This window comes from Typopeltis vanoorti, chromosome 9 (assembly GCF_054136105.1).
Source record: "Typopeltis vanoorti isolate ZY-2024b chromosome 9, IOZ_Tvanoo_1.0, whole genome shotgun sequence".
Lineage (NCBI taxonomy): Eukaryota > Metazoa > Arthropoda > Arachnida > Uropygi > Thelyphonidae > Typopeltis > Typopeltis vanoorti.
The window spans coordinates 124,717,806-124,742,299 of record NC_143557.1 but is presented as its reverse complement, the minus strand read 5'-3'; the positions used below and the strand labels follow the sequence as shown (position 1 = coordinate 124,742,299).

Sequence of the window (24,494 nt, the reverse complement as noted above, 5' to 3'; positions counted from 1 at the left end):
AAAGCCATCAAAGGCTTGAAATGTGGAAAGGCAGCAGGAGTAGATGATATTCGACCAGAAATGCTGAAGTATGGTGGTATAAGAGTCTTACAGTGGCTGCACTGCATAGTTCAGAAAGCCTGGACAGAGGGACGAATTCCTGATGATTGGAGTAGAGCTCTCATAGTACCCATATATAAAAAGGGAAATAAAACTGAATGTGAGAATTACAGAGGTATTTCTCTACTGAGTGTTCCTGGTAAGATTTATGCAAGTATATTTGATAAACAGTTGAGAAGAATTTTGGAAAAAAAGCTTGATGAAAAACAAGCTGGATTCAGGCTAAATAGAGGCTGTCAGGATCAAATTTTCACTTTACGACAAATAGTTGAGAAATAGTGGGAACATAACAAAGATCTGTATTTAAATTTTGTAGATCTGGAAAAGGCATATGACAGGGTGCCAAGAGAGAAGCTATTCGAAGTGTTTCAAGTTGTATGGTGTCAATGGAGCATTATATCAAGCAATTCTCAGTCTTTATTTGAATTGTAAGTCAGCAGTTAGAATTGAAGGAAGTACAGAAAGATGGTTTAATGTTAAATCTGGTGTCAGACAAGGATGTACATTATCCCCTCTGTTATTTATTATCTATATGGATCACATTATGAAGGAAAGTGGTAGTAAACCTGATATCAAAATTGGAGATGTTAATCTCAGCTCTTTACTCTATGCAGATGATGTTATACTTCTATATAAATCTGCTACAAGTATGTAAGATTCCCTGACTAAATTGAATAACTCTTGTAATAGATTAGGTACGAAGGTCAGCAATAACGAGACAAAGACAATGGAAATAGGCAGAAGCATTGAAAATATCAACTGCATTGTGAATGGAGAACTTATAGAACATTTCAGCTATTTAGGCACGATTTTTAGTGAAAATAGTGAATTAAATATGGAAATAGACAACAGAATCAATAAATCTGGTCTGGTCTGGTCTGGTATGGTATGGTATGGTATGAAGTCATTTGAATACTTTTACATGGAATAAGAGAGAAATTAGTGAAAACACTAAATTAGCTGTATACAAGACAGTGTTCAAACCAATTTTAACTTATGGATCTGAGAGCTAGGTCAGAAATAAAACACTTGACCAAAGACTAGACACCACAGATATGAGAGTCCTGAGAAAGATTAGAGGGGGATGAACAGATGGCATCAGTGCAATGTCATATTAAAAATGACGATATTAGGAAAGAACTGAATATTGTTAGCATCCAGGACTGTGTTAGCAGAGCAAATTTCAAGTGGTATGGTCACTGAAACAGAATAGGAGAGGAAAGATTAGCAAAACGGGTGTTCTTTGCTAAGTTAGCAGGAAAAAGGCCCAGAAGAAGACCAAGATCTAGGTGGATTGATACAGTAAAAAAGTGCTTTAGAAGATAGAAATATAAGATCTGATAATGTTGAAGTCTTCACAGGTAACAGTAGATAGGAAGTTAGTAATGGTGTAAGTTTTCATGCAGTGATATCATATCCTGTACACCCCTTGATGGTACATATCAGGAATTTGATGATGATGATGAATTTATTATAATGACAGTGGGCATGCTGAGAATTAACAATCCCAAGAATAAACATATGTAAAACTGTAATTTCTGTTTAAATGACTATACCAGGGGTTCCCATCCCTATGCCCGTGGGCACCATGGCGCCCGTCGACTAATTTGTGTGTGTCCGCCGCTGTTCAACCGTGTGCCGTATAGTTTGAAATAATCATGCAACAATTCATGACATGCTATATAACACATGTGTTATTGACATGTGACAAGTATTAAATGCATACAATGTAAAGTAAACGCGCATTCGAAGTTGTTCAATTCAGTTTAAGAACTGGAATATCATCATGTTCTCCTAATTATGAAGCACTGCCCAATGAAATGCAATGCCAAAGATCACACTAACTTACATACATATACATGTATTTAAATTTTTATATAATGTAAACTTTGTATGTATTCATTTAACAAAGGAATTCAAAAAATTTGCTTGAAAAAATAGATGGTGCCGGTTGCCCTATCGGTATTTTAGAATGAGCTCTAGGAAAGAAAAAGGTTGAGAACCCCTGGACTATACCATCTCAGATTAGTTCACTTGAATGTGTAAAGCTAAACTTGCATTTTTTTTTCAAAACTCTCACATCTACATCAGGGAATGAAGTTGAACTTATCTTCATTCCCTGATCACTTCTGTCTGAACATAACATCTTATATTTATTATTTGAAAGAATCTCATCCGTTTTAGTAATCTTTCTCTCAAAAATGCCACATATTGACATTGTAGTTCTGCAAGTTCAACTTCACATGTTGGTAGTGTATATATTTTCAGTACAGCTGATGTTGAGTTTCCTCCAGTAGCAAACTTTTCACCACTTGACCTGGTTCTCTAATGAAAACAGCAGGGTATTGTTCAACCAGGTGAGGTCCCAGCCAGCATAAAATTTCATCATGTTGTACCAACAGTTTGTTTTGGCTTAAGCCAATATGTAGTAAACCAATAAGACAAAATACAGTTTTGCTGGCTAAGTCTCAAATTGCTAAGCCAGCCTCATTTATTCAGTATCCAGTGAATACTTACTAATAGGTCACATCAGTGAAGGATAGGACAACAGTTCAGAAGTCAATTCAGTTTTCCTTATTTTTTAATGGTTATGCAGAGATATCTCTCAGTTATCTATTTTTTACGCGTGGATAGGCTTATGTGTTCGTCAGACATGTTATGATAGATTTCACAGTATAGAAAGAACACAGATGATTAAGAAAATAACTAATTAATTAACTTAAAGGCTAATATTTCGCTGGTCTTATATCCAGCATCTTCAGAGCACACAACACAAAGTTTGTTACAAAGGCAAGACAACCACAATCCGGTGTAACAGTGGGGACAGTATAAGTGATTGCAGCGTGCAACACAAGACTAAAGTCCTAATATGGCGCCATCTAGTTTTGAATTTTTATTTTTATTTATTTTTTTATTTATTTTTTTTTTTTTTTATAACCTAGATGGCACCATATTAGGACTTTAGTCTTGTGTTGCACGCTGCAATCACTTATACTGTCCCCACTGTTACACCGGATTGTGGTTGTCTTGCCTTTGTAACAAACTTTGTGTTGTGTGCTCTGAAGATGCTGGATATAAGACCAGCGAAATATTAGCCTTTAAGTTAATAAATTAGTTATTTTCTTAACCATCTGTGTTCTTTCTATACCGTGAAACCTATCATAACATATCTATTTTTTAATTTTTTTGGCCATAAAGGAAACTCCTATTTTAAGATATTTAACTGACATCCCTATAAAGGTGATTTTCTTTTCATGAAGCACACATCAGAGAAATAAAGAAACCAAAAAAAAAAATAATAATAATGCTTTCTATTTTTTTTTTTTTTTGTCTTTAAAAGGTTTTAAACACAAACAATCAGCAGAGTAACAAGTATGTGCATTCTCTACTTACTTTAATTTGTCGTCGACTTGTAGATACCTCAGGTGTTGGCCCAGACCCTACAAAAATATCTTTTTAAAATCTTTATCTCTGTATGTTATTAATACATGCTGCTTAGTTTATTTGCTTATATTAGTTTATATTCTTATATTAGTTCATGCTTATATCAAAAGAACACTTTCTTTCACAAATTCGAAGCAACAGAACCTTAATATGCAAAATTAAGTGTAATAAATAAATAAATGTAACCAAACTTTTCTTTTATTAATAAAGCAAAATACATATAAATGGTAAAATAAATGCAAACGTGTAACTATGATTCCCATTTTTAAGAAATGGGATAAAATAGTTATGAAAACGACAGGAATAAGTTTCCTAAACATGGTTCAGAATTCTGAACAAATCTGAAAACAAACCCCAACTCAACATCACCAGAGTTAAAGATCGGTACTATCAACGTAAGAAGCCTGAATGGCAAAGAAATGGAGCTAGCTGAGGAATTAGATAAGTACCAGATCGACATAATAGGGGTGACTGAAACAAAAAAGACCAAAACTGGTGAGATCTTTCTGAGCAATAAATACAAAATGTTATATTCAGGCAATAACAATCAAGGAAAAGAAGGAGTAGCCATAGTATTCAACACAAAATACGAGGCTAATCTTCTTGAATGGCAGTCAGTCTCAAGTAGAGTAATGTGGGCAAATATGAGAATGGGGAACTGGACAATGAGACTTATTTGTGCCTATGGTCCCACAGAAGGTTCTACTAAGGTAGAAGTGGAGGAATTTTTTGAGGCTTTAGAAAAAGCAACTGACACAATGAAAAAGGAAAAGTTGGTCCTTGTTGGGGATCTAAATAGTAGAGTAGGAAATGATTGTGAGACATACAAAAATATTTTGGGAAAATTTGGAGAAAAGAGCAAAGCTAATAATAATGGCAAATATCTGTTGGATTTCTGCTCAGGACATGGACTGGTTATTACTAACACCATGTTCCAACATAAAAATGTGCACAAATTCACATGGAGAGAAGAGGCTAGGAATAAGAAAAGTCTCATTGACTATGTTATTGTTGATAGTGATGTTTTCTCCCTGGTGCAGGACACCAGAGTGTACAGAGGATTTGAAATTGGAAGTGATCACTATTTAGTCTTGAGCAGGATAAAATTGAATTTCATATTGAAAAGAATAACATGTAAGAAAGTTTTAAAGCGAATAAAAGTTGAGAAGCTCTCAGATGTAAACTGTAGACTAAAATACAGAAATATTATTGAAAAGAAAATGAAAGAGTTTGCGAACAGGAATCAAACCTTGGAGATTCAGTGGCAAACTCTGAAGGAAACATTGATTGATTCTGCCAGAGAGGCATGTGGTGAAGTTGTGTGCAAAGATAAAAAAATTAGAACTCCCTGGTGGACACAGGAAGTTAAAGAGGCAGTGAAGGAAAAGAAGAAAGCATATCAAAAGTTCCTGGCAAATAAGTCAGCTTTTACTCTTACAGAATACAGAGACAAATGTAAGAAAGCAAAACAGTGTGTAAAACTAGCTAAACAAAAGTCATGGGAGGACTTTGGCAAGAATATAGAAAATAAATATCAAGAAGGTGGCAAAATATTCTGGAGGTTGTTGAAGAAGCTTAGGAATGGAGGAAAGAGTGCTGTAAAAGGAATTAGAGATGATAAAGGTGAAATGAAAACAGGAGAAAAAGATATCCTTGAAGTATGGAGTAATTACTTTGAAAAACTGCTAAATGAAACAAGCAGTGATGACAGCACAGTGATAAAAAACACTGACCAGGCATGCAGTCAGGAATACATATCCATACTTGAAGTAGAAAAAGCCATCAAAGGCTTGAAATGTGGAAAGGCAGCAGGAGTAGATGATATTCGACCAGAAATGCTGAAGTATGGTGGTATAAGAGTCTTACAGTGGCTGCACTGCATAGTTCAGAAAGCCTGGACAGAGGGACGAATTCCCGATGATTGGAGTAGAGCTCTCATAGTACCCATATATAAAAAGGGAAATAAAACTGAATGTGAGAATTACAGAGGTATTTCCCTACTGAGTGTTCCTGGCAAGATCTATGCAAGTATACTTGAGAAACGGTTGAGAAGAATTGTGGAAGAAAAGCTTGGTGAAGAACAAGCTGGATTCAGGCCAAATAGAGGCTGTCAGGATCAGATCTTCACTTTACGACAAATAGTCGAGAAAGCATGGGAATATAACAAAGATCTGTATTTAAGTTTTGTCGATTTAGAAAAGGCATATGACAAGGTGCCAAGAGAGAAGCTATTCAATACGCTGCAGTTATATGGTGTCAATGGGGCATTATATCAAGCAATACTTAGTCTTTATTTGAGTTGTGAGTCAGCAGTTAGAATTGAAGGAAGTACAGGAAGATGGTTTAATGTTAAATCTGGTGTGAGACAAGGATGTACATTATCCCCTCTGTTATTCATTATCTATATGGATCACATTATGAAGGAATGTGGTATTAAACCTGATATCAAAATTGGAGATGTTAATGTCAGCTCTTTGCTTTATGCGGATGATGTTATACTTCTAAATAAATCCGCTAGAAGTCTGCAAGATTCTCTGACTAAATTGAATAGCTGTTGTAATACATATGGTATGAAGGTCAGCAATAAAAAGACAAAGACAATGAAAATAGGCAGAATCATTGAAAATGTCAACTGTGTTGTGAATGGAGAACCTGTGGAACAAGTAAAACATTTCAGCTACTTAGGCACAATTTTTACTGAAGATGGTAAACTAAATATAGAAATAGACAACAGAATCAGCAAAGCTGGTATCGTGGGAAGTCAATTGAATAAATTCATATGGAATAAGAAAGAAATTAGTCGGAACACTAAATTAGCTGTATACAAGACTGTGTTCAAACCAATTTTAACTTATGGATCTGAGAGCTGGGTCAGAAGTAAAACACTTGACCAAAGACTAGAGACCGCAGATATGAGAGTCCTGAGAAAGATTAGAGGCGTGAACAGATGGCATCAATGGCAATATCATATTAAAAATGAGGATATTAGGAAAGAACTTGACATTGTCAGCATCCAGGAATGCATTAGCAGAGCTAATCTCAGATGGTATGGTCACTTAAATAGAATGGGAGAGGAAAGATTAGCAAAACAAGTGTTCTCTGCCAGGTTGGCAGGAAAACGACCCAGAGGAAGACCAAGATATAGGTGGATTGATACAGTACAAAGTGCCTTAGACGATAGAAATATAAGATCTGATAATGTTGGAGTCTTGACAAGTAACAGACTGATTTGGAGGAAAATTGTAGATAGGAAGTTAGTAATGATGTAATTTTTTCATGTAGTACTGTCATATCCTGTACACCCCTTGAGGGTACATGGCAGGAATTTGATGATGATGATGATGGTTCAGAATTCAGGAATAGACAAACAGATATATGATACTTTCTAGCAGACACCTTTTACAGCTTTGTGAAATTTAGGTTCTGCCACAAATAATAATAATAATTATTATCATTATTATCAAAGACCTTTAGGGAATCAAAAGAGACCACACTTCACCCTCCAACTGTCATATTATTATTATTACGGGATGCTCCATGGAGTCCTTAGACTCATTGAGGGAGGCCAAGCACTATGCAACATTTGAGCAGTATTTATCATACTTTGCTTTGAACTCATTCACAGTCATAGCATTCACAACAGACTCTGGCAACCTATTCCACTCATTCACCAATCTCCAGCAAAAAAAAAAAAAAAAATTATAGTTCTAACACCCTTGCTAATTATAGTCATACTCAGTTTCGAAGGATGGCCCCTAGTTCTCCTGCCCCCAGACATGTTCTGAAAAATTTCCTCTGTATTAATCTTGTAAAAATCCTTTCCCACCTATCAACCAATTTTTGTAACCCACAAATCTTCAACCTGTTCATAAGTTTCATTCCACAGACCTGCTACAACTTTGGTCACTCACCTCTGGATCCTCTCCACACATGTAACTATGATTCCCATTTTTAAGAAATGGGATAAAATAGCTATGAAAACTACAGGAATAAGTTTCATAAACATGGTTCAGAATTCAGGAATAGGCAAACAGATATATGATACTTTCCGGCAGACACCTTTTACAGCTTTGTGAAATTTAGATTGCAGATCTAGTCACCTGGGAAGAAACCCAGGTGACTAGATCTGCATGCAGTAATCAAGATGAGGTCTTATCAAGGCTTGATAAAGATGAATAATGACCTGCGCATCAAAGTATTTTTCAGTAACCAAGTAATCTGATGAGCTGCTTTAGCCGCATTTTATATTTGCCCTATACACTTTAACTCTCCCAAATCTCTGGCTTCATAAATTTCCTGGAGTACAGTTCCATCAATGAGGTATATAGCTGATAATCGTTTCACCCAAAATGCATAACCTTACACTTTCCCACATTAAACTAAAAAAATCCATTCTCCTTTGCCAAGACTACCAAGTCTATCAAATCATACTGTAAAATTTTAACATCATCTGTATTAACTATTGCTCTACCCTATTTTGCATGATTGGCAAACAACTGAACAGTTCCTCTCAGATCCTTTCCTATCATTAATGTATATATTAAACAGTAATGGCCCAAGAATAGAGCCCTGTGGCACACCAGCAGTCACAGGCCTTTTTCTGGACTCTGCTCTTGAATAAACTACTCTCTGATATTTCTGCAAAGATTGTGAAGACATCTCAGAGAACATCTTTCAAATTAAATTCAGCAGATACTGTATTATAAAATGTGGCCAAGTTACTGAGGCAAAACTTACCCTTCACAAAACCATGTTGCCCTCCATACAGTTTCCCATTTCCATCTATCTATTCCTCAATTTTGCTCTCGACCAACTTCTCCAGTATCTTGACGACAACAACTGATATGCTGGTTGGTTGGTAATTTCTTCAAAATTACCAACCGATCAGCATATCAGGAGTTGTTTTCGGTTGATTTGAAGAAAAACGCTGACCAGCAAGGAAGAGTTTTAGTTTTGGGAAGAAATAGAAGTCAGAGGGAGCCAAATCTGAGGAATAGGGTGGATGTTCCAACAATTCATAGTGCAGATCCCTTAATTTTGCCATTGCCAAAACACCTTTGTGGGCAGGTGCATTGTCCTGATGAAAGACGATTTTTTTCCTTCTGCAAACTGGGTCTTTTCTCACAAATTTTTTTGTCTAGTCTGGTTGAAAGATCGGAATAATATTCCCCCAGTTATTGTTTTACCCTTTTCAAGATAATTAATAAACAAAATGCCTTTAGCATCCCAAAACATCAGTGGTTTGGGATGCTAAAGTGAGGAGGACATTGTCTGTGAGAGATAAAAGTATGGTAGTCCCATGTATAAAGTATTGATCAGACTGCATCTTGATTTCTGTGCTCAGATCTGGTCACCAGGATTTGAGGTGATGGGGATAAAGTAACCTTGGAGAGGGTGCAGAAAAACAGATAACAAAAATGAAAACAGAACTGTACAATGCTGATTATGAGGACAAACTGAGGGAATACAGACTGCAGAGTTTGGTGGAAAGAGAGGGGGGGATATGATTGAGACATTTAAGCTGTTGTATAATTATTATTGTGTTAACACTGTTGATATTTTTCAGATGATAGAACAAGAGGAAGGGACAGGGTGGGGGGGGGGGGGAGGGGCATCCCTGGACATTGCAAAAGGGAGTGGTGAGTAAAAGAGTAAAAAGTAACTTAAGTATAAAGAGCTAATAAGCTTCATTTTGGCAATGAAAACATTACTTAAATTAAGGGGATATTAAATCCCACATAGTTTTAAAACCGAATAAGAAACTCAAAGATCGGAATCAGAGAGTTTCTTGCTGAATATAGTAAACTATAAAGTATCGGCGACACTAGCGTTAGCCAATGCAAGTGATCCTAGTACGTAGTACAATACCGGGCAACTCGTTGCAAAGGTGGGGGAAGTTCAGATCGCTATTCTTAGGTATTTTCCATAATGTAAAAACACATTTCCTAGGAAATGTATACTGTTATTACATTATGGAGGTCACTACCCAGACCGGTTTCAGCCTTTTTTGAGGCTTCATCAGTGAGTAGCTAGACCTAATACCAAAGTGTATAGCGAAAAGAACTTATGTACTCTGCGAACGAGTTTTCCAAACAGGTGCAACCATTAAGTTACTTAAGTATAAAGAGCTAATAAGCTTCATTTCGGCAATGAAAACATTACTTAAATTAAGGGGGGATATTAAATCCCACATAGTTTTAAAACCGAATAAGAAACTCAAAGATCGGAATCAGAGAGTTTCTTGCCGAATGTAGTAAACTATAAAGTATCGGCGACACTAGCGTTAGCCAATGCAAGTGATCCTAGTACGTAGTACAATACTGGGCAACTCGTTGCAAAGGTGGGGGAAGTTCAGATCGCTATTCTTAGGTATTTTCCATAATGTAAAAACACATTTCCTAGGAAATGTATGCTGTTATTACATTATGGAGGGAGGTCACTACCCAGACCGGTTTCAGCCTTTTTTGAGGCTTCATTATGAGTAGCTACTCACTGATGAAGTTTTAAAACTATGTGGGATTTAATATCCCCTTAATTTAAGTAATGTTTTCATTGCCGAAATGAAGCTTATTAGCTCTTTATACTTAAGTAACTTAATGGTTGCACCTGTTTGGAAAACTCGTTCGCAGAGTACATAAGTTCTTTTCGCTATACACTTTGGTATTAGGTCTAGCTACTCACTGATGAAGCCTCAAAAAAGGCTGAAACCGGTCTGGGTAGTGACCTCCCTCCATAATGTAATAACAGCATACATTTCCTAGGAAATGTGTTTTTACATTATGGAAAATACCTAAGAATAGCGATCTGAACTTCCCCCACCTTTGCAACGAGTTGCCCGGTATTGTACTATGTACTAGGATCACTTGCATTGGCTAACGCTAGTGTCGCCGATACTTTATAGTTTACTATATTCGGCAAGAAACTCTCTGATTCCGATCTTTGAGTTTCTTATTCGGTTTTAAAACTATGTGGGATTTAATATCCCCTTAATTTAAGTAATTTAAGTAAAAAGTAAGTTTTTTTGCATGGAGAGTGGCAGGAGCATGGAATGCATTGCCTGGGAGAGAGAGAGTAGTGAACGTGCAGATAGTGGATACGTTTAAGGAGTGGTATGATAGACTTTGTGGTGATTTCCCACAATGAGTCTTGTGATTCCATGGAGGCAGTACCGTCGACAGAGTGTAGCATAGAGGCAGCCTGCCTCACGGCGCGGATTAATAAGGGAGCTCGTTCAGCCATATTGCAGTAAGCACCATCGCTACACTAACAATTCCGTTAGCATAGCAAGTGCAGAAAGAAGTTTTTCCAAGCTTAAAATGATTAAAAAGTATTTGCAAACAACACAAGAAAGATTGGTTTTTCTAGCAACTATATCAATAGAGGCAGATGTAGCTTATAATTTAAATTTAGAAGAGCTTATAAACAGGTTTATTGTGTGATATCCCCATAGAGTAAACATTTAATTAATATTATTATGTACTCATTTTGCATTAATGTTCCTCTTGTAATAAATACAAAATAGCAATTGGAGATTTTCTTATATTTTTGTCTTATAATCCATCAGGGATGATATTTAATTGTTTGCCTCAGGGTGCAATCTAATCTGCCAACAGCCCTTCATGAATATCAGGAAAATAATAATAATAAAAGAAAAATACATTATGGAGAGAATATAAAGAAAAAATTATCAGCATGCTCATGGGCAATACAAAATGCAAACAAGAGAAGTGACTATTATGGTAAAAAAAAAAGGCTAAATCAGAGTATGAGAGAAAAATTAGCTAAGTAGGCCAAAGTAAATCCAAAAGAGTATTTTTGTTATGTAATAAGCAAGAGGAAGAATGACTATGGAAGGACAATTTTAATCAGTGCTAATGGTAGGAAAGTGAGAGTAGCAGAAAAAATAGTTGAGTTCTTAATCTTGTAAAGTGATCACTTTACAAGGATGTATCATCAAGGTGAGATATTTCAGTTCCCGATGTAACAGCAAATAATAAGAATTGAGGTAGATGAACTGAAGGTGCTCAACATACTGAAAAATATTAATGTGAATACAGCAATGGGATTGGATGGTATGTATAATTCTAATGGTGATAATAGAATCCAAGTCACATTATGAGACTTTGATTCTATTATGAAACTATGCAGGATAAATGGCAATGCCTCTGACCAAGTGGTTTATTCTAAGTGTCGGCTCTGAAAAGGTTCTTAGGGAGTGAACAGAAAACAAGATTGTTCCATTACATAAAGAGACTCCAAGACAGAAGTAGCAAATTATAGATGAACCAGCAACTCAGAAGCAGTGACTAAGGTATTGAAAAATCCAGATAAAAATAGAATTCAAAAATGGGTGGATAGGATTAGGATAAATTATGGTGGACAGCATGGCTTTGTAATAGTACGTCCTGCTATTCATAAAGAATTACACACAGAAAACTATTATATAAGTTGAATCAAATGAGAATGAATATGAAGGTGGCAGCATGGATGAGGAAGAAGGCTGAGGGCAACCATAGCTTAATTTGTATATTAATGATATAGGAAATTATATAAGGTTGGGAGGAATATTCATTTATTTGCTAATGATACAAAACTGGGGAGTGCAATAGCAGATAAAGGTGATGTAGAAAATCTGCAGGATGTTTTAATAAATTGGCAGTGTGGAAGAAGGAAAATCGTTGTCAATTGTAATGTTGGAAAATATAAGATAATTACATTTTACAAAATACCCAAGGTAATGAATGTAAAATCTTACTAAATGACCCTTCCCCATCCATCAAGGTTATATTCACTTTTTATATGACCTTTATCATCTCTAATTTCTTTCGCATTTCTTTTTCCTCCAATGATATTAAAGTTTTAATACTAATGCTATATTTCATGCAGTAAATGCACTTTATTTTTATTATATTTTTTCATTAAATTTAAATAAATTGTATTACTTGTGGCATATTTTAAGGAATTATATCAGACATTTTGCATCTTCAAAACTCAATCCAGTCATTTCCCAGAAAAAGAAAATGAATTTACTCCTATAATCTTACTTTGTGCAAGACTTCCAGTCAAGAAGAGATTTCTTTTTATTGAATGTTCTCTTTATAAGAACATTTATAAAGAGAACATTCAATACAATTGAATTTATACAAAATGCTGCCTATTTTGCTTTTCTAATGCTATCCATCTGAACAGTTTCACAGCTTTTCTAATGCTATCCATCTGAACAGTTTCACATATCTGGGGGTGTGTTCTCAAAACTAGGATTAAAATTATTAAAACACTTAAGGAAATTGAACAACGTAGTTAAGGATATAAATTAAATTAAACTTTAATAAATATTTTAGAGGGCACCATCAGGACTTTTAGGAGAACAACAGCTTCATCTCTTCATTCCCAGTTACTGTGTTTGTAGTGCCTACGTGCATGTGCTTTTTTTGTAAGTTCCTTTAGAAGATGGCAATGTGACATTGCTGAAATATCAGAAAATATTTATTAAAGTTTAATTTAATTTATATCCTTAACTACGTTGTTCAATTTCCTTAAGTGTTTTAATAATGCATAACCAACGTATAAGCCTGTCTACGAGAATCAACATCATCCATGGAGATACAATCGCACGGAAGGCCCGCCAATACGGTAAATTGAAATTGAAGCTGTCTAGACAATTAAATCGTCTAGCGTTCCTGAAACGCTGCCAGGATAATAAAGTAATCCCGAGCTGTGTAAAATTTAAGCACCGGTTTGTGTCACAAAAAGCTTTCTGAATATATAACCGCGCTAGCTACGCGTTGCTACGCAAACAAATCACCGCCACGCGGTCGCTCTTAGCGGACATTAACGAAGCTATTCGTGCTGCCGAAGATGAGCTTTCGTGCACTTTGAACCACGAACTTTGGTCGATTTTACATGACGTCTCATGTACCGCTGCCGAAAAAGAATTTAAAAAAATACGAGGCCGACAGATGAAAAAGTTCGAGAAATTAAAAAAGAACTCTACCGTCCTTCCAAAACCTGTTACCAACACGGTAATCAACCTTTCTTCAGTCACCCTGAAGGCCTGAAGCAATCAACGTGCTGTCACGTGGCCACAATTTCGCGATTGCTCCCAAAAAAATACCCAGTGAGGATATTATGATCCAGATCGAACGCGGAATCCGCCACCTTCCACATCAAGTCGCCAATAGTGTGAGACTGGATGTAGCTTGTGTCCTTTCCAAAGCAGTCCCACCAAAATCCAACATATCCAACAAGGAATATAATGCTCTACAGGAAATGAAGAATAATAAAGAAATAGTTATCACCAAAGCAGATAAGGGAAACGCAACTGTAGTCCTTAACCAAAAGGACTACACAGGTAAGCTGAATGCTCTTCTCTTAGATCGGGCTACTTACCTCCCTCAATTACAATCCCACCAACTCTCAAATTAGAAAACTTCACAGGCTCCTTAAGAGAGTCACTTCTTGGCCTGTAGAAGTTACCAACAGATTAAAGCCATTTAACTCTATACCCCCCTATTTACGGACTCCCAAAAATACATAAAGAAAATGTGCCATTACGTCCCATAGTGGATGGCATTGATTCCCCCACATACAAATTAGCTAAACATTTGGCCAAAGAGCTCACACTACACTGGCAACACACCATCACACATAAAAAACTCAGCCCATTTCAAAGCCAGCATAGAAAACCTTACACTCCAACATACTGACATAATGGTCAGCTTTGACGTCTCCTCTTTATTCACAAATGTCCCACTCAAGGAAATTCTAGAGCTAATCCAAGCTAAATTTTCTCCCGATATCTCAGCCCTATTTCAGTTCACAATGAACTCAGGCTATTTTGTTTGGCAGGGAAAATTCTACAAACAAATAGAGGGGACAGCCATGGGTTAACCACTCTCCCCACCCTTGGCCAATTTCTTTATGGAGACCTTTGAAGAAAAAGCCTTAGCCTCTGCCCCACAAAAACCAACCATATGGCTTCGCTACGTTGATGATGTGTTCGCTATTTGGCCACATGGCTCTGAAACACTTCTCTCCTTCTTAACACACTTAAACAACCAACACCCCAGAATCAAATTCACCCTGGAAAAAGAGGAAAACAACAGCCTCCCTTTCCTAGACACACTAGTCACCTGCCAGCCTAATGGAACCTTGGTTTTCTCAGTTTACAGAAAACCCACCCATACAGGCAGATACATTCACCAACAATCCCCCCCCCCCTCACAACAATATGGAGTAGTGAAAACACTATACAACAGGGCTAAACTAATCTGTTCAAACGACTTGGCCCTAAACACTGAACTAAATCACATCCTCAACACTTTCTCAGCCAGTGGCTACCCCCCAAAAAAAGTCCAAAAAATATTAGAACCTACAAACCACAGATCTCCTCCCCCCCTCCACAACAAGGATTACTCTAAATTCATCACCATTCCTTACATCCGAGGCACCTCGGAAAAGATTACCAAAATCTTAAAAAAGCATGACCTGACCTCCTGTTACAAACCTTACAGAAAATTGGCATCCCTTATCCGCTCCACTAAAGACCAACCACTTCCCCTAGACCTACCTGGTGTATACCAGGTCCCTTGCAGTTGTAATCTGTCTTACTTTGGCCAAACAGGCAGGACAGTGAATATCAGAATTTCTGAACACAAGGACTACATCCGGTTTCACAAGTACAGCCATTCTGGTCTTGCGGACCATGCTCTGGATACACGCCACAGAATACGGTGGAAGAAAGCTACAGTAATACACCGTAGCAAATACAAATATGAAAGACTATTTATGGAATCATCCTCAGCCCTAAGAAATTCTCCAAACCTCAACAAATTTGGTTGTATGCGACTGCCCCAAATCTGGGAGGCTTACATCAGCAGACCTTCAGCCCAACGGCCAAGAACACCTACTTAGCCTGCTAGAGGGCACCATCAGGACTTTTAGGAAAACAACAGCTTCATCTCTTCATTCCCAGTTACTGTGTTTGTAGTGCCTACGTGCATGTGCTTTTTTTATAAGTTCCTTTAGAAGATGGCAATGTGACATTGCCGAAATATCGGAAAATATTTATTAAAGTTTAATTTAATTTATATCCTTAACTACGTTGTTCAATTTTCTTAAGTGTTTTAATAATGCATAACCAACGTATAAGCCTGTCTACGAGAATATGATTAAAATTGTATAATAATAATAATAATAATAATAATAATAATAATAATAATAATAATAATAATATTATTATTATTATTATTATTATTATTATTATTCAGGCCTCCATAAAGTCAAAAGACTCATCGTGGGAGGTCCCTCCTAGGAAACACAAAGTCTATCATACCACTCCTTAAATGCATTGACCGTTCTCGCTCTCACCACTCCATCAGACAATGCACTCCATGGTTCAACCACCCTCCATGCAAAGAAACCACTCATCACCCTCTTTCTCACAGTTTGCTTTCGTAACTTCCAGGGATGGCCCCTTGTCATGCTGTTCAATCAAGCAAAAGAACTCCCCAGTGTCAACCCTATAACCACCTCTCAACAGTTTAAAAGTCTCAATCATACCACCATTCCCTCTTCTATCCACCAAACACTGCAGTCCAACACTCCCTCAGCCAATCCTCATAACTAACATTTTACAGTCCCGACACCATCTTTGTTATCTGCCTTTGTAAGCAGATAACGAATTTATAATATCAAATAGAACAGAATAAAAATTCTTTTGTCCAAGAATTTTTACTTGGACAAAAGAGTGGGGTTGTAGTTTTAATATCAATAAGTGCAAGGTGTTGCATTTTGGAGTGCAGAAATATAATGCTGTGTACTATATCGATAGTCCTGTACTACAGGAAGTGGGTGAGATTAGAGATTAGGGAGTGATAGTTGACAGTAGACTGAAATTTAGTGGGCATATTGCTAGTGGTGCAAAGGTTGCACATCGTAGTGCTGCTATGATAAGAAGTACTCTAACATGCAAGGATAAGGAAGTGGTTATGCCACTGTATAAGGCACTGGTCAGACCACACTTGAACTATTGTGCTCAGATCTGGTCACCTGGTTTTCAATGTGATGTAGAGACATTGGAGAGGGTCCAGAGATGCGTGACTAAGACAATATCAGGAGTTTGGAATGCTGGCTATGGAGAGGGGTTGAAGAGATGTGGATTGCAGACTTTAGTGGATAGGAGGAAGAGAGGCGATATAATAGAAACATTTAAGTTAGTGAGAGGATTTTATCAGATTAATCCAGAGGGGATTATAAAAAGAGTAAAAGATAAGAGAGGAAGAACCAGAGGTCATTCCTGGAAGTTATGTAAAAGTGTAGTGAAGAAGGGTGTGAGGAGTAGATTTTTTACATGGAGAATTGTCAGTGAATAGAATGCATTATGTGTTGTTAATGGAATGAGTGTTAAGGACTTAAAGATTCTGTATGATAAATGTGTTGTCAATTGAATGAACCTCCCACGATGAGTATGTCGACTCCATGGAGGGTGTAATAATAATAATAATTCATTCAACAGGAACAAACTGATAAATGGCCTCTCTTTTGCTAGATCACTCCACTCAGTGTATATATATATAGAGATATATGTTTGATGGGTACCTTGCAAGCATGGCACCATTCATTCATTCTATAATTCCCCAACCTCTTTGAAACCTGTTAAACCTTCATGCTCCTGTTAGGAATGCATTATAAAAGTGTTTTTTTTTTTTTTTTTAAATTATATTAAAAAAGATATTTCTTACCTGAAGAGAAAAAATGAGGTCTCATTGGTGGAGTAAACTGCCTACATAATTAAAAAAATCAAAGCTGTCAAGACGTCATTTAACAGAAATTCATTTTTAATACTCTTTCATAAGTTATATTACTATTTATCCAATGAGAAATATAATAGAAATATAAAATATAAAAAACAAAACAAAGTATTATTATTATTATTATTATCATAGTTATTAGCACAATAGTCTTTTTCTTCTGCAGCTTGTCCCATTTAAATAGGGCGCTGTTTTTAGTGAGTCTCCTCCACATCCTCCTGTCTTGGGCTGTACCACATCCAGGTTCTTCATCATCAAGTCTTCTTCCACCAGCTCCTTCCATCTCTTTTTTGGCTGCCTACGCTTCCTCCTCCCCTGCACATCCATCTGCATACTTGTCCTCCCTCCTCATCACATGACCAAACCAACTTTCAAATCATCTCAACCTTTCCTCCTGTATCTTTGCTCCTAAGTTCGTAACTTTCATTGTTTTCCCTTACGTAGTCATTTCTCATACGATCCTTTCTGGTCACATTGCACATCCACCTAATCATTCTCATCTCCACTACCTCCATCCTGCTGATGTTATTTTTCCTCAGGGCCACAGTTTCCATAGCATACATCATAGCTGGTCTCACTACTGTCCTGTAGATTTTTCCTTTTAGATTGATTGGCACCCTCTTATCGCATTGCACTCCAGCCCTTTCTCTCTCTCTCCAGTACCTCCAAGCTTATATCCTACATCCCACTTCCCTCTCAACATTAACTTGACAGTAAATTAAATAAATAGATGCACCACTGCTGTTAAAAAAAATCTCCTTCAAAAAATTTCCAAAAAAATTTCTGAACTAAAGAGAGCAGAAAAATTTTCTTCAGAGACAAACTCCTTGAGAGACACCACACTCTCAGGCAAGGCATTACAATCATATAGAACTCTGCGCAAAAAAAACCTGCCTCTCATTCCCCTGAGAGGCAGGTTTATACAGTTTCCAGGGATGACCTCTGGTTCTTCCCCTATCTCCCACTTTTTTCTGTAGAACTTCTCCACCATTGATCCTATAACAACCCCTTACCAACTTGTAGGTCTCTATCATATCTCCCCTCTTCCTCCTGTCCACCAGACTCTGCAAATTACATCTTCTCAATCTTTCCTCATTCCAAAGGTCAGAAACTACCTTAGCCAGTCGCCTTTGGTCCCTTTCCAACATCTCTTCATCCTTCTGAAAACCAGGTGACCAAATCTGGGCACAATAGTCCATGTGTGGCCTAATCAAAGCCTTATACAAGAATCTCCCTACTTCTACACATCAGTGTCCTCCGCATCATTCCCAGAAGCCTTTGTGTTGTCTTCACAATTTTGGCTATGTGTCCCCTAAATTTAAGATCCTTATCCACTATCACCCCCCCCCATATCTCTTATTTCCTCCACTTCCAACAATATATCCTCACCAAGCATAAATTCTGCATCCCATCTTTCTTTTCCAAATTTTAAAATATTACATTTTGCAACATCGAACTCGCATCCCCATTTCCATGCCCAATCACTTAATTTATTTAAGTCTTCTTGTGAGGCCACAACATCTTCACTACTCTTCATGGTTCGTCCCAACTTTGCATCATCAGCAAACAACTGAATATCTCCATCCAAATCTTCACCAATATCATTAATATACAAGTTAAACAGTAATGACCCTAAAACAGACCCCTGAGGCACTCCACTAGTGACTTTCCTATTCCTGGATATTGCTCCCCCATACACAACTTGTTGATATCTATCAGATATCCAGTCTCCAATCCAATGCACTAATCTCCAACCATCTGCTCTAGTTTGACTGTCAACTTATCAAAAGCGTTTGCAAAATCCAACTATTTTACTGTGTATCCTTCTCCTCTGTCCAAGGAGGCAGTCACTTTATTGTAATAAGTAAGTAGATTACTAAAACATGACCTCCATTTAGAAAATCCATGCTGTCCATCAAAGATAATACCATTGTTGTCAACTCAACTCTGTATCCTAGTTCTCACAAGCTTCTCCAACAACTTAACCACAATACCTGACACACAGATAGGCCTATAGTTTGATGCTTGAGTTCGATCACCTCCTTTCCATAGTGGCACTACTGTTCGTGTTTTCCAGATCAAGATACTTGTGATCTTGTTATTCAAGGATAAGAAGTCAAACGACTTCTCATCCTTGAAGCTTGATTTCCTGAATCCAAACTCATTGTAGAGAAGTCATCTCCCTTGATGACTTTAGTGCCCATAACTCTTAACTGGTTTCCTTTTCTTATATTCTACTGATGAAACTGCATGAGAGGAAGAGTTTTTTTTTGCTGTAAGCAATGACCTAAAGCAAATTGGTCATCTCCTAACCAGAATTTCTCTTCATTCACCCAGTGCTCTGGATGTTCTGAAACTAGAAGTTTTGGAAATTAGAAGTCTTGGAGATCTTTCCATTCTGGCACTTCCCACAATGCTAAGTGGGAAGATCTCTAAGATTTCTACTCCTCCTCCTTTCCATAGTGGGACTACTGTTCCTGTTTTCCAGATCAAGATACTTGCGATCTTGTTAGACAAGTTAACATATATTGAAATGAAGGTTTTCATTCAGCATCATGTTCAAAATTCCCATCTATATGCAAGCCAAATGGTGGTACTGCAAGATCACTTAAAGATAATGCTAATCTCCTGGCATCATTTTTCTCATCCAACTACAGAATAGATAGCAAGGCAAATCACCTCCTCCCTGGAATGTTACATTACATGTCTCCTTCAACCTTCTGCCCAAAAAAGGCATTTAGTCCTGATGGAAACCACCAAGTGTGTCCAACAGACATGTTCCTGAACACTTTGTCTTCAGTTGTAAAATGTTTTTTTTACTTGGTTCCAAAGTAAATTATAGTTGCCAAGAAATTCTATTCTTGTTTAATCCTTTATTCAAATGTAAGTAAACAAAGTTTGCACATAAAGTATCTACACAACTGGGCTACTTGTCTATAGAGGCTGTCAACAACCTCTATATACAAGTATTTCAGTTATCTAGATACTTTATATGCAAACTTTGCTTGCATATATTTGAATAAAGGATTAAACAAGAATATAATTTTTGGCAACTAAATTTACCTGCTCTTTATCATTTATACACTATATTATACTCAGCTGGCATCCAACATTCAGCATGGAAGTTAGCCCATACATATACAACAAATTCCAAAGCAACAGGTGATAAGTGCCTACTCTCAAACTACCTCACTAAATTAGATACCAAAAAGTCCCTAGGCCCCATTGTCATTCCTCCAATTGACTCCAATACTGTATCACCTCTTCATGTTCTCTTACTTCACCAGCACCTACTCTACGCTGAAAATTAGCCCATTCCCAAGAAGGGTGACAAATCTTTAGCATCAAACTATGACCCAATCTCTCACACCTTAGTCCTCTCTAAAGTAATGGAAAAAACCATCAACAGCCAACTTCTATACTATCTTAAAAGTACTCATCTAATAAACACATAAAGTATCTACACAACTGGTTTAGCCAGTTTGGATAAGCAGCATGGAAATGTATGGCAAATTCAAAGTAGTTGCACTAGATATCTCAAATTTTTGACTGGTCTGGCACAAAGACCTATTATGTAATTCCATCATTTGGTCTGTTCTGTGACATCTATAACTCTATTACCAGTTCTCTCACTGGATGCACATTGCATGTGATGGCACATAGTATCACTGACCTGCTCCAGTTGACCACTAATCCAATACACAGTTTGCCAATGACAGTACACTACATTGGTCCTTCTCACTTAACAAATGCACCAAACAAATCACCTCAACTCAACAGAGCAACAACCTCTGCAAGCTTAAATTTTAATATCTAAACTATTCTTAGATAGAACTCAGATTACCTTGTCAATTTCAATCCCTCCAAAACACAGTTCTGCTTTATTTCCCACAAAAAAGAACATATTATCCTAGACTTACCTTTGACAACACCAAAATCTTTTGAAAAGAGGAGATCTCTCTTCTTGGGATTATACAGACATCAAAACTCTCTGCATAAACACAGTACAACTATTCCCTCCTCAGCATCCAAGAAATATGGATTTTTCTTTTGTTCAATGCATTACTTTACCCCAAACGGGTAGTAAATCTGTACAAATCACAAATCCACCCATCCATTGAGTGTTGCTTGCACATCTGTGGAGATGCCCCTAAGAGCTCCCTAAAAATACTCAACAAAATACAGAAGAGAGCAGTCAGACTGATTAATGATTCATCACCTACCAACTCCAACCACTCTTGCACAGGCATCTAGTATCTACTGCATGCATGCATCTTCTGTAAATACTTCCATTGTACTTGTTCATTAGAACTATCATCAATAATTTCCCATCTCGCTACCAAATCCATTGAAACACAGCTACCACCTAACATCCATTCACAATCAAACACCGTATTCATAGAACAAGTTTCTCTTCTTCCTCCTCCTCCATCACAACTGCTGATGTATTCTGGAAGAGCTTTCCTTCCATGTGTTTCCCAAGTAATACAATGCAAAGCCCTTCAAGTCCAATGTCAATAAGTTCCTTGTTTCCCAATTCTCTTCTTGTAGATGGTACTAACCTACTATAAGTTGACTAACCTCTTGTGTATGGGCCCAACATAAAAATAAATAAATAAATAATAGTTAACCTCTTCTTTGACACCTGGAGAACTGTCAAATAATCCATGACCATCAGCATATGCTTTTGCCAATCAAGATCCACAGGAGATCTCTTCACCAACATCACACACTTTGGATATATGCCATGAAAAGGTATTTGATTGAATTTAGTATTCGGGGCTCTTCAGCAAATCCCAATATTTTGGTCTACTTTCTGACCTTTATAACTGGATTGATAGAATTTCTAGAATTCTTGAGGGACAAATGTCTTCAGCAGCATGTGATGCAGGGAACAAGAGGTTCAAGAGTTTTGGATTTGGTTATAGCATCAGAAGAGCTGATAATAAGTGAGATGACATCTCTCCCACCAGTTGGAGAGAGTGACCATGTGGTTTTGACTTGGAAGATGAACAGACATGCAGGTGTATCAAAGAAAAGGGAACATATGTGGAATTATAAGAGGGTGATTATAGTAGTCTTAGGTATCAACTAGGGGCAGTTCCATGGAGGGCAGAATTGGAAGGCCAGGATATCATTAGTGCTTGGGAAATTGTGAAAGAATATTTGTTAGCAGCAATAGTAAGCTGTATTCCACTGGTGAAGAAGCAGACACAATTTGGTGTAAAGTGGATGAAAGACGATATCAAGCAGGAACTGCAGTTGAAAAAGAGATTATGGAAGATATACAAGGAGAGGGGTGGAGGGCAGATACATGAAGAATATAAGACACAGGCCAGGAGAGTGACTAGAATGGTCAGGAAGGCAAAACTGGAATATGAGAAGAGATTGGCACTAAGATCCAAAGAAAATCCTAGGGAATTTTTTAGCTATGTGGCCAGTAGGTGGAGAAACGATTATGGAAGAATGACATTGTGGGATCAAAATGGGAATAGAGTGACTGATGCAGAGGACATAGTGGAGTTGTTCAATGAGTACTTTATTGGAGTATTTCATCCTGGAGGAGTCAGTTTTAATGCTAGAGGGATAGGGCAGGATTAGGGTTTAGAGGTGCAAGAGGAGAGTGTGTTCCAAATACTGAGTACTCTGGATACCAATAAAGCTGTTAGACTGGATGGTATTTCACCACGGGTTTTGAGAGAATGTGCTAAAAAACTGACAGCTTCATTGACCTAGCTTTTCAATAAAAGTCTAGCTGAAGGAAAGGTACCCAGGGAATGGAAGGAAGGTAAGATGGTGCCGCTGCATAAGGGCGGTAGCAGACTAGAAGTGTCTAATTATGGGCCTGTTTTGTGTATCATCAGTAGTTGTTAGGGTCTTGGAGAAATTAGTGAGGGACTATATACAGCATTGGGTAGATGAGGTTAATGTTATCTGTGAGAATCAACATGGATTTATTAAGGGGTGCTCTTGTTTTAGTAATATGATTGTCTTTTATAATAAAGTGACAAAAGCAGTTGATGAAGGAAAGGCATATACTGCCATTTTTTTGGATTTTGCAAAGGCATTTGACAGGGTGCCACATGATAAGCTGATATTTAAGTTGCAGCACATGGGTTTAAATGGCAGGTTAGTCAAATGGATTCAGGATTGGCTGATTGATAGGTATCAGAGAGTTGTGTATGATGGGGCAATATCAAGGAAGCAGTAGGTTACAAGTGGGGTTCCACAGGGCTCAGTACTGGGACCTGTATTGATCAATCTTTATATCAAATTGTCAATGGATTGCAAGGGGACATTCAGTTGTTTGCAGATGATGTGAAGTTGGGAAGGATTATCAGTAATAGTGCAGATGTGGCAGCCCTGCAAGAGGATTTGAATAAACTAGACAGATGGGCAAATAAATGGGTTTGTCAGTTCAATGCAGCAAAATGAAAGTCTTGAGGTTTGGGATCCATCAATGGGAGGATGCGTACTCGATTTGAGGAACTGTACTGGAGGAGGTAGGGGAGATAAGAGATCTGGGGGTGGTGATTGATAGAAAACTGAAATTCAGGGAGCATATTGCAAAGGTGATGAGGGTAACTCAGAGGATTGCTGCAATACTCAGAAGGACACTGACCTGCAGAGATAAAAGAGTTATCACTCCATTGTATAAGGTCCTGATCAGACCACACTTAAACTATTGTTCTCAGATTTGGTCCCCCAGGATTTGAAGGGGATAAATTGACTGTGGAAAGGGTACAGAGGAAGATAACAAAGATGGTTTCAGGACTATACAATAAGAGTTATGAAGATTGACTGAGGGAATATGGACTGCAGTGTTTGGTGGATAGAAGAGGGAGAGGCAATATGATCAAGACTTTTAAACTGTTGAGAGGCAGTTACAGGGTAGACACTGGAGAGTTCTTTCACTTGGTGGAACGGCGGGAAGTAACGATGACAAGGGGCCATCCCTGGAAGTTACGAAAGGAAGCTGTGTGCAGGAGGGTGAGGAATGGTTTCTTTGTATGGAGGGTGGTTGAACCTTGGAATGCATTGCCTGATAGAGTGGTTGGAGTGGGGACGGTTAATGGGTTCAAGCAGTGGTATGATAGACTTTGTATTTCCTAAAATGACCTCCCACAATGAGTCTTTTGA

At 37.5% G+C, this 24,494-nt stretch overlaps 1 protein-coding gene across 1 annotated transcript in view; it reads right to left on the bottom strand.

Moving 5' to 3' along the window:
* Positions 1–24,494, bottom strand: part of LOC150103501 (uncharacterized) — a 335,762-nt gene that overhangs the window by 31,638 nt on the left and 279,630 nt on the right. The window contains exons 12-13 of the mRNA XM_090398489.1: positions 17,286–17,326; positions 3,493–3,539 (exon numbers count right to left, since the gene is read on the bottom strand). Coding sequence (XP_090254615.1) covers positions 3,493–3,539; positions 17,286–17,326 — 88 coding nt within the window. The remainder of the gene's footprint in view (positions 1–3,492; positions 3,540–17,285; positions 17,327–24,494) is intronic.